Raw genomic sequence first — 18,295 nt, forward strand, 5'->3', positions numbered from 1 at the left:
GCATTTTTATAAAAAAAAAACAACAAACAACAACAACAAATAGAATTCTACTTTGAAGTTCTTTCGTTGAAATTCTTGTCTATTCTTCTACTGTTCTGTACAGAGATGTTTACTGTTTGTGTGTTCACGGCAAATCTAGAAACAAATTTTATTTTCATTTTTTTTTGGAATGAATTTGTCGTATTATTTCTTCAAATTTCAATAGTAACAAAAATGTGTTTGTACTAAAGACGCTTAAGCTGACAACCTACTTTCACTTTTACAGTTAACTGTTTGATGACGTAAAATATGACGTCATTGTTTTAGTTTGTGCACATGCACATGTTCTGCGGGCTGATAACTAGTTCTCGGCCCCGGACCGCAAACTCATAATAGGTCACGTGACACTCATAATCAGTTGAAATCATAGGCAATTCTGTTACTATATATAGTAACAAGTGTATTAATGAACATTTTGGAACGGGACAGACATACAGCTGCAGCAATTATTTTGCTCAATATACGTATTATAACTTATCATGGGAAATAATACACTGATGCATTTATCTTTTCAAACACAATAGTATATTAAACATAATAATTGATCATAACTAGTAGGTGACCCCTATTGATTTTAGGGTCACTAGGTCAAAGTTCAAGGTCACATGGGCCTTAAATGTCAGAATGGTTTCCGCTGATTATCTTGAAAAGAATTTATCACAAAGTCTTCATATTTCACATATTGATTAATCATAACTAGTACATGACACCTTTTGATTTTGATGTCACTAGGTCAAAGGTCAAGGTCACAGGGGCCTTAAATGTCAGAAGAGTTTCCGCTGATTATCTTGAAAAGAATTCATCACAAAGTCTTCATATTTCACATATTGATTGGTCATAACTAGCAGATGACCCTTATTGATTTTGGGGTCATTATTTCAAAGGTCAAGGTCACATGGGCCTTGAATGGTAATATGATTTCAAACAGTAAAAATATACCTATCTAACAAACTCATTCACATAAAATACCGACCTGTGTGTAACGTTTGTTTTGAAACAGTCTTTACAATCAACATATATAACGACGGCGCCAAATGAACCTAAAGTTCTTACTCCTACTCTAAATAGCGCCCTGTGCAATGTTTCGTATTTCTGATGTCAGCTGACTCATTGCCGGTTTACGTTTAAACGAAACCATACATTACAAATCGTACAACAATGCGTTGTTATGCTGCATAAATAAAATTTTCGCCGTGCTATTCCCACTTGAGTTTTAATTCGGTCCAGTGTTTTATTCGTATCATATGCTGGACAGAAACAAATCGCCTTCAATGCCGTAGAACATTATTACAAAAGGTATATGTTTTTTATGACATGTGTATTAATTAACAATATTAAACAAACTGGTAAATAACCATTTTCGCGTTTATTCTGAACTCTACAAAATTTAAACGTTTTTTTTATAAATATTTTTCATTAGTTTTGCCGTGATCCTTAAAGATACATTCGATTGTATTTTATCGCCACATCTACAATTTACAATAAAAACACGGTAGCTTTTAAACTTAATTTAGTTTGCAACGTGACATACATTATTCGTAATTTGAACATATCGGTGCAATTCTTGAAAAACCTGAAACAAGCAAACAGCAGCAAAAATGTCATGTTTAATATCTTTATGAAAGTCAATTTCATTATAAGTTTCTTTTAAACAAATCGGGGGGGGGGGGGGTTGATTTGGCTCAGATTTTCTTAATGCCGCCTTGACAACATTCTTTCTAACATTTGTTAAACATCTTTATCTTATAATGCCAATACATTCCATGTTGAAAACTAATAGACCAGGGCAGATTATGTAATAATATAATGGATAAACTGAAAGAAAACAACACAACAATAACAACAACATATACGTTAATTGCATTCAGGTCACATAAATACAATGATATGATCAAAAAGATATTTTCTAATTGTGGGTATTTGAATTATATTTTCAAACCATATCCAATAAAAAAGAATGACTTTAGCAATAATGACAGTAATATAAGTAACAGGTAGGGACATTAGTTTTCGTATGTAACATTTTAACATGATACAATGTTTAGAATTAGCAGTAAGCTTTTTTCTCTAGATAAATAAAAAAGTATTTTCGTATATGAAACAAATTAAATAGGTAATTTTAAATGTATAAAACTATAACTTCAATTGTCCGATGACAGAAACATCTGTTACAGGATTATCCAGGATTTTTGCTTAATCACTTTTTGCTTACTCTGAGTATTCATTTAATATCTACATGTCCATCTGATTTAAAATATTAGCCATACATTTACATGTTTTATTTCCAGTATCCATTGTTTGATATCTGGAGACCCGTTTGTCTTATTAAAACGTCTTTCCCGATAACAGCTCGAATTCGCTATTCCTTTCATTATCTGTTTACATCAATATTGACAAATAGGGGTGTCGATAATTCTTATATAAAAGTAGTGTTGTTCCGATTGTCTCTGAAAATCGATAACTAATCGGAACAACCCAAAATCGGCCACAATCGATAGTCCTTTTTAAAAATCGATTATTTTCAGTGTTCTACCACCACTGAATTGCTTATACTATATTGTTAATACTACATGTACTTTAGAAAATTATAGTGTGTAATAACATAATATTATAAATAACATAATAATAATGACATAATATACATATCTACTGTAGTTAAATTACTGATCTACAATATTTTGACCTGTTGACTAGTACTAATATTGACTGCCATAAAGTTGTACATTGTTTAATACAAAAATTGCCTGTCACAAAGTTGTATTAGGTATTTGTGTTGTTTGTTTTGAATTCAAAGAGTTAATCTTACTTTAATCTTGGAGACAAGAGTTTATTCACAAAATATGGTCACTATGGTATAAAAAAATACATACAAGGATTGGTACCTTAAAAGAAAAAAGGACCATAAAAAATGCGATAATACTATCGGCAGACAATCGATTTGGGTGGTCCGATTATCGATAGTGATTTTTGAGTCCGATACCCAACACTATATAAAAGTGTACTATTTATCGCTTAAATCTTTTACCACCTAATTTATCACTCATTTTTATTGCGTTAAGCATAATAGCGTACTGATAGAGGTTTCGCACTATGAGTGTAGAGACCCAGGTTCGAATCCTGAATCAATTTTGCTTCGCCGTCAAAAGTTTAACTTTAGATTGTGAAAAACATCATGAAAAAGATGAAGAAAAGTTACGTGACACAATTTAAAAATATTCTCAAAGTAAAACCATACTTAAAAAATGTGGACAATTAGAGATTTGAACTCGAAAAAACTTATTCATTACCTGAGATCTTTACAATCTGAACTCTTTTACCATAACGCTACTCGGATGTACGTGTCTATATTCTCTATATAGCAATAAAAATGCAAAACGTAATAATTTAAGAACTTGAACAACCCATTATATCATAATGGTTCGACCGATTAATGTAAACGTTATCGTGTTCGACTTATACTTATGCCAATATTTACTTACAAATTATACTTAGAAAAAAAATTATCATATGTCTATAATGTTTTAAACCGCCCACCCTTCATCGCACGTTTATTTATTGGAGAATGAATCTCTAAGAATATTTGTGAGATTCTCCCATTTTTCAGAGTAAACATAAATTTTATCGCCTTAGCTCATTTCGTCGCTAATTTGAAATTAGATCGATAATTAGAACATCTGAATGTTCACTTTGTTCTGTTAAGTTCAGTTCACTATTCTACGCATACTCTTAAACATTTCACGTATTCATTCGTGAAGTATGTCTCTGACTGGATGTAAAACTTTCATTTTTGTCTTTAATATTTTAACGATCTTGCACATATGTTGTGCAAACCAGAATGTCAAACATAAAGCTAGGATAAACTATAAACTTAAAAGTGAATATGTATCGAACGAAATAGATACAAAAAGTCTAGCTAGCTGCTTGATTAATTGTTCCTCGCAGCAAGATTGTATTTCGGCATCATTTAAATCACCGACAGAAAAGTGTTTGTTGTCGTCGTATGATACAATTTGTGACAGCGGAAGTGGACCTAGTTTTTTGACGGGAATAGTATTTGCAGAGGGGTGGACAACAATGACAAGGATAAAATACCCAGGTAAAAACTAAACATTGTGGGTGCATTTTTGATGAAAAATAGACAAAGATTTACGGAAATATGGGTATAACATGTCATAGCTGTTGCTGTCGGGAAATGATTTAATTTTTGACGACCAATATGAACTTATTACAGCAACTTATTTAACATGAGGGTAAAACTAAAGCTGTAAATGTGATTAAAAAAAACCCACAACTGATGACAATATATTAGACATTTATCAGGTGCAGTCATTCCCATAAAAAAGCAAACACATTTAAGTTGCCAACGGCAAATGGTTCCAGTTAAATCTTAAATTAAAGAATTTAAAAAGCACACAAGCACTGAAAACTTATCAAAGCGTATGACCAGAAAACGGTACAAATATTTTTTGTATATACGATGTCTGATCTAATGGATATTTTAGTATTGTAATTACTGTTAAAATTTATTTCTAAAGGTCTATTAGTATGCTTAAACGGACAGTGGTAATCTAAATTCCGACTTATAACTGTTACTGTATTTTGAGTTTCTGAGATTTTTCATACTTACACATTCTAGACAAATAATATTATTAAGATGCATACTTTTTCTTTTTTTTTTCTTTTTTGAAAACCTATAGATTTTCTCTTTTATTAGTGAGCATTTATTAAAGCTGTTTCTAAAAACGTAGCAAACAAAATAAATGAATATCGTTCAGAACAGAGTTAAAACTTTGTCATTGGAAGGGCGCTTTTCCAGAAATAAAGAAAGCCTAAACGATCTATCATCCTCATGAAAAAATATTTTACAATTTATTCTTGCTATGAAACAAATAATAACATTCAAGAACCAAGTAGTTTTGATTTAATTAGTCTTTGAAGATATCAAATACCATATTTTTATTCGATTAAGCATATAAATACCCATATCAATTATATAATTTAAATAAAACACTTTTCTACAAAAAGAATATAAGAAATACATAAATAATGTTAAAAGAAAAAGAAAGAAAGAAAAAATAATGATGCGCCTGTGGTTTGAACCCACTCCGCTCAGTTTCAAAGCAGTTGGCAGTAATTCTAGCCTATTTGAATACTCTTCAATGCGGAGGTTATGCATTTGGGAACTCTTACTTTAAATGTAAATTTCTGTTCAATCCAAGGCTAAGGACCGTGGACTATGGCGGCTAGCATTCCGTAAATACAGTAGTTTGCACTTGACGGTCCATTAAACCGTGCCTGCAACATTTTTGAATTTGCCGTTTTGGACTTTCTTTTCTCTTTTTGACATTAAGGGATTTAGGTGATGTAAATTTTTTATAAGCACGTGTGATTATATCTTTCACGAAATACTCTGGTCATTCTTATAATTGACTTTTTTTAAACATAGATATATAGCGGAGCATATTATAAATATTATTAATTAGTTCTAGGTCCACGGTTCAAATTAATTATTTTCTCTTTCAACACTCTTCACAAATCTTTTACAGGGAGAGCAAAGAACCGTTCAAGCTTATCTTTTTATCACCATAACAAATAAAGTTTAATAGAGTTCACAGAAACTTTGTTAATATATCAGCTTGCTGTATTTAAATTTCTGTCCATTAAACATTTTTCTTTATTTCTTGTAATTTTCATGTTTCAAAGATCATTGAACAAATATTACAGCAATCGCAATTTTCGCAGCAGGGAAAGGCAGAAAAATGAAAAAATATGCTTGATGTGATTTGTCAAAAAATGATAGGAAAATTCAATCTTGACAAAAATAACGAGGTACAAATCATTAATTCTTAGAACTGCCTTCATCAATCGTGACATTTAAAAATGGTTTCAAACAATTCTTTTCTTATAGTTTGTATTTATTCTAATTGGTTGATACATTTAAGTAGAAAATATCATGTCTCTTCACGATGAAGGGTAAAGTTTTTCCTTTGAGCATCTGAAAATACGTGTAGTTCACAATTTCAAAATTATTTAAACACACTTCTAGCTTATCGGAGTGTAATGATAAGATATTAATTTCAGTTTTTATCGATTTGCTTTTGTTACAGAAATTTTAAAATCAACAGTTTGTTGATACCTCCTTAATTTGAAATATTTGAAATGTGAGTGTCATAAAGTATTAAACTATTGTCAAAGAGACAATGTTATCGCAACTGTGTTGACAGTGAAAAATAATCTTTTGTTTTATTGACGCGCCTCCAATACATGTACCTTATATTTGTATACCGGAAAGAACGTTATGCACGGCCGTGCAATACCATTTTTACAGATATGTGATACATGCAATTAACAAATTTAACGTTCATGTTTATAAATTATACATTTATTACTAAATTAAGGTTTATTATCAAAATCTCAGTTTAGGGATCTAAATTGTAAATTAATCATTTCATTGCACAAAAGTTTGGTTCCTATCATGTCATTTTTTAGACTACAATTAATTTGTTCATTATATTTCAAAGCATATATTCATGTATGTTATATTTCAGACACTACAATGTGTCCGGATGGATGGAAGTACTTCGAGAATTCATGTTACTTATTTGGGAGTAATAATCTTAAATTCTACGAAGCTCAGGTATAAACAATTTAATATTTGTAAAAATACAACACCATCTAAACAGCTTTGGTAATAGTATAAAATATCAATAAATTCTTTTACTGTTTAAAAAAATTATATCATCATAAAGTAATTTAGGTAGAATCAAATTGACACTGTTATTTGGTCAAGGACATGTGTATTTGAACAAAACTTTAATATATGTATCACAATCTATGACGTAAGTATATATTTAAAAAATAACGTATTGTATTGTCTATTTCTAGTTTTAACCATGTCAGGTCATATCTCGGTGACGGTCTCTTTCTTGAATAACCGTCCGAGATTAATTAAGCTTCGCCAGCGAAACTTGGATTACGAATCCAATAATCTTTATTTTCAATTTTGTCGTTTTGGGCTTTCCTTAGCGATTCTTATTTTCTCTATTTTTTTCTATTGAGCTTACCGGACTGACAAGGACCATCACGAGAAAAAAGAATAAGTTATTATGTAAAACTATTTTGATTGGGTTAGAAACAGGACATAGAAGTCGCTTCAAGCTGCACTATTGCTAGTCATGCTTTTTTTCTTCTCAACATGAACATTAAAATGATATTATGATAACAAAGTAAACATCGTTTATTAGAATCTCCTTTATTAGCCGTATGTTTTCCCCATATACGTATATAAAATAGTATCATTCTAAGTTCTGTTTTTTTCACAGTGTTTTTGCAGTCAGTTCGATGCCAATCTCGTGAACATAGAAAGTGTTGCCGAAAATGAATTTCTTAGAGGCATTCTGTTGCAACATGAAGGTAAATGTGAAATTAATTATTGTCTAGAACATTGTTGAATATGCAACACTCAAAAGTGGCCTATAACCTATCTAAATGTCGTAAATAAATGTGGTAAATACACTAAAAATAGTCTTTGTCTTAACACATGCTTAACAAACTATAATCAAAGCACTGAAAGCACTGGAGGGTCGCTTGCGCTGACAAATTTATATGACATTATATTGCTGGTGATCACTTGAAAGGCCAAATCATGTCCTTTTGCAAATTTTTTGAAAATGTTCATGTCATATTCAAGTGGAAATGATTGAGTACAAAGGAAAGAGCAATATTTGCCATTTGATTTAATTCAGGATGATTTATCATTGATATCGAACAATTACAACACGGTTTATCAAAAGTACTAAAAACCAGTATTTTTTCTCAAGTGGTTCAGTTGAGATCGAAAAACCAAACTGCTTTATATCCTAAAATAATAATTTGAAAGTTGAATAAATTTTAAGAGTACACTACTGACAGAAGCAGAAGCTGGTAGTAGATAACCAAGTCCTCTATTAACAATGACTAAGCATTGATAATTTCATCTACTTATAAGGCATATGAAAAACATGCTCATTCTTGGGGATTATAGTTATTATCAATCTGATATTCAAGTTATCAAGTTCAAACAACTCGAAAAGAAAATGGTTGAAAAATCTTTCTGTTTATATGTATACTAGTAATAAGTGTTCCATCAGGGATAAACTTTCAGTGATTGTGAATACATGACTTATCAATGTCACAATTTCATCCAGAGAGATTCATGAAATTCTCACAAACAATAAGTCAAGTATGGTCAGTTAAAACTAGAACTACACTAAATGTGATTAATACCCCCACAAAACTGCTTTGGACATTAGGATGTAACAGAATACCTTGTAAAAGAATTGAAATAGAGTTATGTTTGTGGGCATTTAAAGATAGTAAGTTGTGGTTCTTGTATGTTGCATTTCCTTTCAATGTGGTTGACCATTGATGAAGTTTTATTGAATAACTCTATAAATACTGCAGATGGAGTAATGGTTATTGTACACTGCACTTTCTCTCATTCGCTTGACCATTGTATGAAGTTGTATTGAATTCCAACTACTAGTTTTCAAGTGATGCACTGGACAAAAGTACCAAACGGCACTTACTGTAGGGTCATTCCTGCAAAGTTTGGTTACTGTGCAGTCTTTGGTTTCTGAGGAGATTTGTTTAAAGAAATTTTTGACGACCCACGACAACTGATGGTGGAGGATCACAATAGTTCACCATGAGCATTGTGCTCAGGTGAGCTAAAAAGTAATGATCAAAATACAAGTTTGTGGATAACCTCGGCAATGCCAACATGACTGTTACGATACCTCTATTTTTTAAAAAGAAAAAGTCGAGCTAAAAAGGGGCATAACTGCATCAAAAATAATTTATTGTGACCAAAATTGAACTAAATCTGTCTTTTGATACTAACATGGCAAGTATCAACACACTTCATTTCCTTCATAAGTTGTCCTTCAGAAATCAATTGAACACCATAACTTATAACATGCTTTTCAGAAAAAAAATGACATTACTTTTAGATTATTTCACAATAAAGTATAATTTCAAAAGTAGCCAGACTTTATTTGAATGAGGATGAAAAGCCTATAAACAAACAGAAATTTTGTGGGAAATACATTTATTTCTCAGAAAAATGTGATAAATAAAGAGTAGATAATTAATATTTGCAAATCAGGAAGGAAATTAAACAAATTCAGGAAATATGACAGAATCACTTTCAATTATGAACATTGAAAATTAATGAATCTACACAGAAAAAAAATCTGCTCTCTTTGGCTTGTATGATGGGCTATAAACCTCGGACATCATAAGGCGTCATATCTGAACTACTTTCAGTCACAGTAAAATAGCAGCCTCCATTTACCAACATTGTGGCAAAGTTATACTAATACATAATATATGTTTTTCAATGCCATTCATGAAAATATTTAATCTGCTGTTCACTCTATGAAATATATTTGGATCTTGCATGCAAAAGAAACAAATATCCATTATATGATATGTTCCAAATTTCTTCATGCTTACAAAAATTATATATTTATGTAAATTAGTTCATTAATGAGCAAAACTGTAATTTCATTGTTCTGATGAACAATCTGCAGTGTTTTTGTTAAACAGCCATACTCCAAGACCGACAAGTTTTCTGTGGCATTATATTATCCAAAATTAACAATATTGGGAAATATTTGAAAACAAAAATATTAACAGATACATGTATAAAATAAAACCAATGTATAATTATTCAATGTCCATTTATAGTTGAAACTGTGGAATTTAGCTATGTCAACGTCTGAAGGGATTCCAGTTCAATTAATCTTATGTTCTCCCATAACTGAAGCTACAAATATCTGAAAATAAAATATATTTGTCACGTTGCAAGTAATTGTTTATCTGGCACTGAATATATTCCACATCATAAAGACAATGTGCTCCATACTTAACAATTTACCAGTAAATCGAAGACATATTTCTTCTATAAATTTTTTTTATCATATCTTTGCATGAATTATCATAGTTAGCTTACACCACTATGTAAAATGCTAGTTTCTGGTCACAAGAAAATCAAAAGCAATGGATGGTGTGATATTCAAACTAAATTAACTTTACAAATGCTGCTGAAAAACAAACAAGAATATTGTCAATTAGTTTCAATTAAATGACAGGACAAATATTGGTTTCAATTAATGCTGCTTTACAAGAATAGAACATCACTTCTAACTGCAAGCAGAACCATAGTGTATTCTGATGTCAGGAAAATAATTATTATCGCCTATTTTTGTATCTCATGCTTTCTTTAGATGGATAAAAGTAAAAATTTAAAGTGGACTACTATACCTCAATTGGTATTCTGTATGCTGAAGTTTCCTTTTGAATACAGAAATAACTCCTTCACATAGTAAGCTTCACTTCAATTAAGTTGTTCCAGAAATAATACATTGTCTACTGGGTACTTCAGACAGCTTCATTTGAACAGAGTGGGCAACTTCTTACTGCAAAGTGGGAGCAAGGTTTAGTAAAACAATTAAACAGCATAAGTTGTTCAAATACAAGAAACTAGAAGCAGGGCATAATCTGTTATTGTTCTTCAGAAAAATAATTGAAAATTTAACTTTAGAATGGATCATTTCACTATGAGCATACATTTCAATTTTTAATTTTCTAGTATAACATGTTTACAATAATATATATTTTTTGTATGATTACTAGTCCTACAATGAATTAATGTAATTCTGGAAAGGAGACTTCTAATTTTAAATTCTTTGTCATGATTTTGAATTAGTAAAGGTCTGCAATGATATCAGTCAAACATTAGAAAGTAAAACCCTATGTACAACAACATTGGTGCAAGTTGAAAATTTGGAAAAACCCTAAAACTGTAATTCATTCATTTATCATTTTTCCACATAATCTAATAGTAAAACATGATGATATTTGTCACAAAATCCTGGACTTCAGGCATATGCACCATGCAACAAGTGATTACAGTAAACATGTTTAAAAAGTTTGATTACTGTAATTAATTACTAAGGGATCAGTTATTACCACAAGATGACATACCTTAGAACCTTATGATATTAGGAAAGACCTTTATTGACATGCAATCAACAACAGACCTTAATTAATTATTGAAAAAATGACTAACCTGCATGAATTTTTTTCTTCTCTGCAGCAGAAACCCCTTCCTTACAGATAATTGCAAAGAATCTATAACTAGGATCATCACCATCATCATCATGAAGACTTCTAGGCTGAAACTTCATCACTTTTTGCTATAACAAACTGCCAGTTTGAGCTGTCTTGTCCTGTATACATGTATATAACTTGTCTGAACCTACTGTACCTTAACTGTTATCAAACAGTAACATGACAGAAGTAATCTAAAAAAAAGCAAAACAAAATTTAATGTCTTATATTAAAGATCATGCACAAGTAATCAGTATTAAACAAGCAAGTTATATCATTTAACCACAATTTTTCTGCACATATGATATCTGTGTTAAATATATATTAAATAATAACTTTAAAGGTCCATTAAGCCTTAGAAAAGATAAAAAAATTATTTTTGAAACTTTCCTTTTACATATCTTGTTGCACTTCTCAAATAGTTACATGTACTCATTGACCATGTACATGTAGAGAAATTATCTGGCACTTGGTATAATTACATTAATTTAGTATTTTGTATGGAAGTCAAAATAATACTGCTCACATTTTGCTACCTTTACAACACATTAATTACTGTTTGTTCAGTGTTACTCTTTTCAGTTGTTAAACATTTACAATGCTCTAAATAGTAAATACATCATTAAAACATTATTGAACACATGTTTGATCTTTCTAAAGAATTACAAAATTACAAAATCTCTGACACATTATATGTGCTTTTAAGATTTTCAATATTGTTTACCAGAGATTCTTTTACCTATACTCTTATTCTATAGATTAATTACTAAGAACAGAAAATAATGTAAAATGTACTAGTTACATATTTAGTTACACACAACTTGACAGCAAATATACATTTTTCAATATAATAAAATACAAAAAAGAAAACTGTTTCTCTCTGTAACCAAAGAGAAATCATAAATATTGTAAACTTCAGACTCATACTCTTATACCTTTAGCATTAATGGCCTCTGATGGCTGAATTCTAAGGTTGTTATAATTTATGTACTTTTACAGTCAAAATGAGGTAAATATTTTTCAAGGAATTCTTCTTATAAATATATATGCGAACACAAAACAAATAAATTTAATGATATGACAATAAGTTAAATTCAGTATTTGACCTTGATGGTCAGTCATCTCAAGGTCAATGTCTTATATGAATTACTTAAAGGGACTCCACTGAGGCTTTTGACATGACCGGATTGGAAATAATTTTCAAGAATAATTATATGATATTCTATTTGATGTAGATCTCAGCAAAAAACCTATTTGCAAAAATTTCAGATCATGCACTCGCTCTGTTTTCCCAGAATGATTACTTGAACAGTGTAAAATGTCCATAAAATGAACAGTGTTGCCAAGCTTTTGATTCATACATGTATCGGGAAGAATAGAATAAGAATAGCACAAATATACAATTTTCAATGTATTTCTAAATATATTTGACTTAACAGTATGTGCATATCATTCTGGACACAAGGAAAAACAACAGCATTTATTGCAAAAAAAGCTGGTATACTGCTTTTGTACGGGAAATACTTCCATGAGGGTAATGTTGTTTTTAATTTTGACTACTAAATCAAATATGTGTTTCAAAATTTTCCAGAGCTCAATAAAATAAATGTGGGTTTTTATTATAAACAAACATTTAAAGAGAACTTACACTGAACAATACTATCATAGTATGTCTTGACCATGTCAAATTAAAAACCTCACACAACAGTTTGTTATATCACACACCTGAAATAAATGCATTTCTTATTTAACATTTATATGATTTTCATATCAACAATAAAGCATTCCCAACTTATAGTTATCTAAATTAATCATTTGGCTTAATAGTCAAATCAGCTACATCATGTACATGTATATATACCAACTCAAAACAGGCCAATGCATCAAACTATTGGAACAAATCAAAAGCAAGTAAAATGTTGACCATATTTACCATTCAGATAATATCATTCATGTTTATAAAATACAATGATTATTTGTGAAATTAATCAGTCAAATCCCATGTTATCAATTTAATTATATATTTTTCTTATATCAACAATTTTTTCATATTATTAGAAAATCCCCTAATCATCATGTAAATAAAGTTTTATATGATACATAGTCTAAGTACTATCGTCCGTTTTTGTATGCACTAGCATAGAGCAGAATGGGGAACCACGCACTTGTTTGTGGGAGAACACTTCTGGATCAGGAATTACCTTCTAAAAAAATCTAGTTGTAGAATCTTTCTTTAAATACAGGCAAATATTACTGAGTGACAATGCTTGAGCAAAATAAATAAAATCCAGCTGTTGCATATGTGTTTGTCCTTAGTGGTCTCTTTATTTGTTCATTTAAAGCTTAATACTAGGTAATTATGTACATAAAGAGAAACAGTAATTCTAAAAGGAAAGTCCAAATAGCAATATTGAAAATGCTGCAGACTCAGTTTGATTGAGCCAGTTCATGGATAGAACTGGAAAGTGCATGCTGCTGTTCACACCCAATAGCACCAGGTTAAGCAGTATTCAACATTTAAACATGTAATGGTAAAATTTTGAAATTAGAAACATTAGCAGGTGTATTTTTATGGCAGTGATCATGGAACCTCCAATGTGACATGTTAGTGCCATTCCATGAAAAGTGGCGTATGATTCCCAAAGAATACAATGTGCGTTCCCTTAATGAAAAAAAGAATGGGGGAACTGAACAAACAGGATACTGTTCATCAAGATTCTGTGTATTAATTTTTTTCTTTGTTTTTCAAAACTTTGGTTTAGATTGTTTCAATAATTAGACTATAAAAACTGAATTTGGCAAAGTATTTGAACTCAGTGTCAGTGTGAGAACCAAAGCCTTAAAGAATAATCAGACACCTCCTCTAGGACAGACTTACAACATGTAAGGCCTTACTGTTTGCATGTAAACAAAGTAGTTTTTTGACTTCCATACAAAATACTAAATCACTTTAACTATACTGATTGCTAAAAAGCAACAGCTGAGTCAAAAGTTGGTTCAGATAATTGCCCATTTAGTATATTTTTAGAAGTTATACCACTGGCCACCAAAAATAACAGGCTTTTGAAAAATAAATTAAAATCATTTCTGGGGCATATTATGGCCAATATTGGCCTTTAAGCCAGTATGTGCTAGGGGGCGAGGACAGTAACTTGCATTTTCCAGTACTGTTTATCCTCAAACAAACCGAGCCTGCAACATTTTCAATTGTGTCATTTTGGGTGTTCTTAAGGGATTCTATTTTTCCTCTTTGATATGCATTGTAAACATAAACAATAATTTTTGGTACACCAATCTGCCATTATATAATGCCATGCTACAAATACCATGGTCAATAGTATTCATAGAATTATTAGTGTAACTAATTTAATTTGTCGGAGAGACACTGAGATAATATTGGATGGGTGACAGTATGAAAAATAAAAGTTTGTAAAATAGGTCAAACCATTCGAACTCAATTTATTTTTCTAACCAACAGCAGGGGCCAGTGGTTTAGAATCAACAACCATAACCACTTCAACACAGATTTCCTGCCCCTACAGCTCCATAGTACTCCCCTGCACCCCTTAAATCCAGATTATATTACACCTTTCACTTTTTCTCTTTGCATTGTCTAAATTTCTTTTATTTTATCAGATTAATAGAACAATAGAAAATACAATGTATGACAATCTGCTTGTAGAAACGAATATCTATGATTGAGTAAATAAAAACAATATTACTGTATGATACTTATCTATAACATCAATCTATTATCTAGTTTATTTATTATTAATTATTAAATATTATAATATACAAATAAGATTAAGAATCCAGATTAATTTATAAATTTATTACTATACAGTTAGTTCTGTTAAACCTTTATCTGTTATCTATTAAATAGAAAGGAATACCAAACAAATGCAAAAAAGCTAAAACATAAATATTTTTCAGTCCAAATGAATTTTAAAAATGTTAATTTTAGGTGGGGCGAATCGTCACTATAAAATTGAGACGAATCGTCACGGTGACGAATCGTTACCCTGTTACAAACAAATCTTCAAAAATTGATCACACGGGTGGCTCAGTTTCATAAAGTCTTTCCTCTTTAATCGAGGAAACTGACAAAATTACTAAAGAACTTACAATTTCTTCAAAATATCCTGGATGTCTGTATCAATTAACGTACTGACGAAAGTCGAATCAACATGGCTGACCTCAATGACCTGTCACGTGATTCAATCGCGCATTGATATTTTTTCTGTACACAGCACAAATTTACTGTAATTTTCGACATCATAATACATTTCAAAATGTATGATAACCCTCCTGTAATGAATGAAGGTACGGATTTTCTAACTTGTTACCGACCATACGGAACTATTTACTACGTGCATGTATATTTCAGCCGAAATTCGGTTCGCAGTAAGCTTCAGATGTAGCTTATAACTTTGGGTCGCTCTGCGCAAGCGCAGCGACCCAATAAGTGCATAAACAAGATTCACAATCTGTTTCTTCTTTGTGTGTAATATTATCAAAAGACATACCAAATATGTACAAATTGTCTCATTTAATTTGTTATGTATGTTAATCTTACTTTTATAACAACACAAATTGATAATTTCCACAAATTTAGTGAATTCTGATTTTTGTTCTTATTTTGTGTACTCCTGTTTCTATTAATCGGAAAATTGTACTGAACAAATTATGAAGAGTGTCTTCTCGTGTATGTTCAGTTTCTTAAATGGAACCTTCTCAGATCTTCCATTTTTGGTCGTTTGGTTTAAATATGAGAATGTTGCATCGTTTTGATTTAGTATGAGAAATTGTTTCATTCTGTATCATTTGCTTTAATTATAAACACTTTGTACGCGCTAGTATATATTCAGATAAATTTTGGCATATATTTGTACGGTCATGTAATGTAATTAAATCTTACGATTGGTTAGGTACAATTATTCTCATTTCTTTCAATTTATTTTTATAGCAATATGTCTTTTCTTTCAAGTTTAAAGATTTATCGAACTTAATGAATCTATCGTTCAAAGTTTAAAATGAGAATGCAGATTCAAGATTGTATACAATTTATAATTGTAAAGGAATGTGACCCTGATCAATGTGTATAGGTTATTATGCGTAAGTAACGCACCGACTCAACTTCATTAGTTCTCAGAATTGTAAATGGTAACTTTTCTTTCTGGTTGTGTAATTTCATTTACCTCTTTTTATGATCAAAGTATAGAATTAACTATGCATTAAATTAACTATGATTTATTTATATTCTACTCAGCGCCAAAACACTGGATTGGCATGACCGATTATGATATTGAAGATGACTGGAGGCACTTCCCGTCTTTGAAGGCAGTCACATGGTTTGATTGGGGGCAAAACCAACCGAATAATGGTAGAGTTTCTAACTGTGCGGGAATTTGGCAAAGTTTCGACACCCGCTGGGTCGATGAACCCTGCACAAACTTATTTCGACCGATATGTGAACGAAAGTAATAATCAGTTTCATATCATATTTAATTTATACAGGATTTATTTTTGTTTGTACAGAATGCTTCATATTATATTTATTGTTCTTGTGATATTTTTATCTCTATAGTTTTGAGGTCAGTGTAACACAGCATATGAAATGTCTATCATATCTATAGCATATTTGGTCCTCAAAATGTAGTGAAAGTCTGTATAATATGATATCATATATTATCTTATACTTTATAGATGCTATAAATGGCACCAGCCTGTAATAACGTAGGGTTTTAACACCAGTTTGTCTTATTGTCGTAAAACATACCAATGACAAATCGTCAATAAATCCTAGTATCCATGAAAATCACAGCATATTTAATTTCTTAAAACATGTATGCATTAAACGAACATCATCGCATTTTAATGTATACATCTAAGACTTTGTTCCTAAAAGACTAAAGACTTTAATTCGTGATTGCTTCAAAATATTCTCAAACATCAATCAAAGATCAGAGTATTACCGTAAATGTTTTTTTTTCTTGCAGGGGAAACGTCAATAATTAAGAAGTTTCTTCGTTGAGTGTACCAATTTAGCAAGGACTTTTCGAAATATACAAGACTTGATTTCAGTAGATCGTAATTTTGATTATATTGTGTATTGCTAACCTTAAACGTTAAATTATAACGAATATTGCTGACCTGAGCTAGCTCTGGGTGAGCTTATAGGATCATTCAATGTCCGTCGTCTGTCGTCCAACGTTTGTCCACATTTGTTCGTTAACACTCTAGTGGTCGCATTTTTTCCTCAATCATCATCAAACTTTGTCAGGATGCTTGTCTAGGTAATTGCTCGGGTGAGTTAGAACATGGGTTACCTCACATAAGCTAAAAATAGTAAAATCTTGTTAACACTCTAGTGACCACTGTTTCAATCAAAATATCTTGGAAATTGGTTTGAAAGTTTGTTTTGATAATCTCTAGATCAGGTTCGAATATGGGTCACCTGGGGTTACATACTAGATCACACTGCCCAAATATGGCAAAACCTTGTTAACACTCTAGGGGTGTCATTTTTGACTCAATTGTCATCATATTTGGTCAGGATGCTTGTCTAGCTAATTGCTTGGATAAAATTCAACATATGTCATCTCTGATTTACAGGAGCTAAAATAACAAATCTTGGCTACTGTTTTGATCCAAATATCCTGTTTAACGGTCTGCAAATGATTTATTGGTCAGTTTCGGATATGGGTCACCTGGGATCAAAAACTAGGTCATTCTACCCAAATATGGAAAAACCTTGTTAACGCTCTAGTGGTCACATCTTTGACTCAATTGTTACCAAACTTTGTCAAAATGCTTGTCACAGTAATTGCTCGGATGAGTTTGATGGGGTCAGGTGAGCAATCAAAGGGCCATCTTGGCCCTTCTGTTTATATTGTAATATGTATTTCTCACCTGTGTGTTTTATTGTAATAGATAGTAAAAATAAGTATGGAGCTATATTTGATTCAATAATGATAATTCTAATTTGGGAAGAGAATACTTCCAAAATACAAAAAAAATATACAAAAATGTACATTTGTATTTTGTAGGCAATATTCCATTCTTTTAGCGAACAAAATGTATGTCATATAACAGAGACATT

The 18,295-nt window shown here is 30.9% G+C and overlaps 1 protein-coding gene and 1 long non-coding RNA gene across 2 annotated transcripts; one reads left to right on the forward strand and one right to left on the reverse strand.

The window, feature by feature from the left end:
- Nucleotides 1-3,625: 3,625 nt before the first annotated feature.
- Nucleotides 3,626-18,035, forward strand: LOC132737612 (type-2 ice-structuring protein-like). The gene is made up of 5 exons (XM_060724942.1): nucleotides 3,626-4,135; nucleotides 6,588-6,676; nucleotides 7,362-7,452; nucleotides 16,463-16,673; nucleotides 17,193-18,035. Exons 1-5 carry the CDS (start codon nucleotides 3,796-3,798, stop codon nucleotides 17,209-17,211), a joined length of 750 nt encoding a protein of 249 aa, XP_060580925.1. The 5' UTR covers nucleotides 3,626-3,795; the 3' UTR covers nucleotides 17,212-18,035.
- LOC132737614 (uncharacterized) lies at nucleotides 9,111-15,472 on the reverse strand. Its single transcript, XR_009626753.1, has 5 exons — nucleotides 15,319-15,472; nucleotides 12,842-12,918; nucleotides 11,153-11,387; nucleotides 10,345-10,499; nucleotides 9,111-9,857 (listed from the first exon to the last, which is right to left on the reverse strand). It is a non-coding gene; the product is annotated as an uncharacterized LOC132737614 (long non-coding RNA).
- Nucleotides 18,036-18,295: the final 260 nt, after the last annotated feature.

This window comes from Ruditapes philippinarum, unplaced genomic scaffold, assembly GCF_026571515.1.
Source record: "Ruditapes philippinarum isolate M1 unplaced genomic scaffold, ASM2657151v2 ctg6745_1_1_1_1, whole genome shotgun sequence".
NCBI lineage: Eukaryota > Metazoa > Mollusca > Bivalvia > Venerida > Veneridae > Ruditapes > Ruditapes philippinarum.

What these genes read in the sequence shown, in the direction of transcription:
- LOC132737612 (XM_060724942.1), top strand. Translation starts at nt 3,796, where the DNA reads ATGTCTCTGACTGGATGTAAAACTTTCATTTTTGTCTTTAATATTTTA. An exon ending in GACAAGGATAAAATACCCAG is followed by an intron (nt 4,136 to 6,587) that starts GTAAAAACTAAA and finishes GTTATATTTCAG; the next exon opens with ACACTACAATGTGTCCGGAT. An exon ending in TTAAATTCTACGAAGCTCAG is followed by an intron (nt 6,677 to 7,361) that starts GTATAAACAATT and finishes TTTTTTTCACAG; the next exon opens with TGTTTTTGCAGTCAGTTCGA.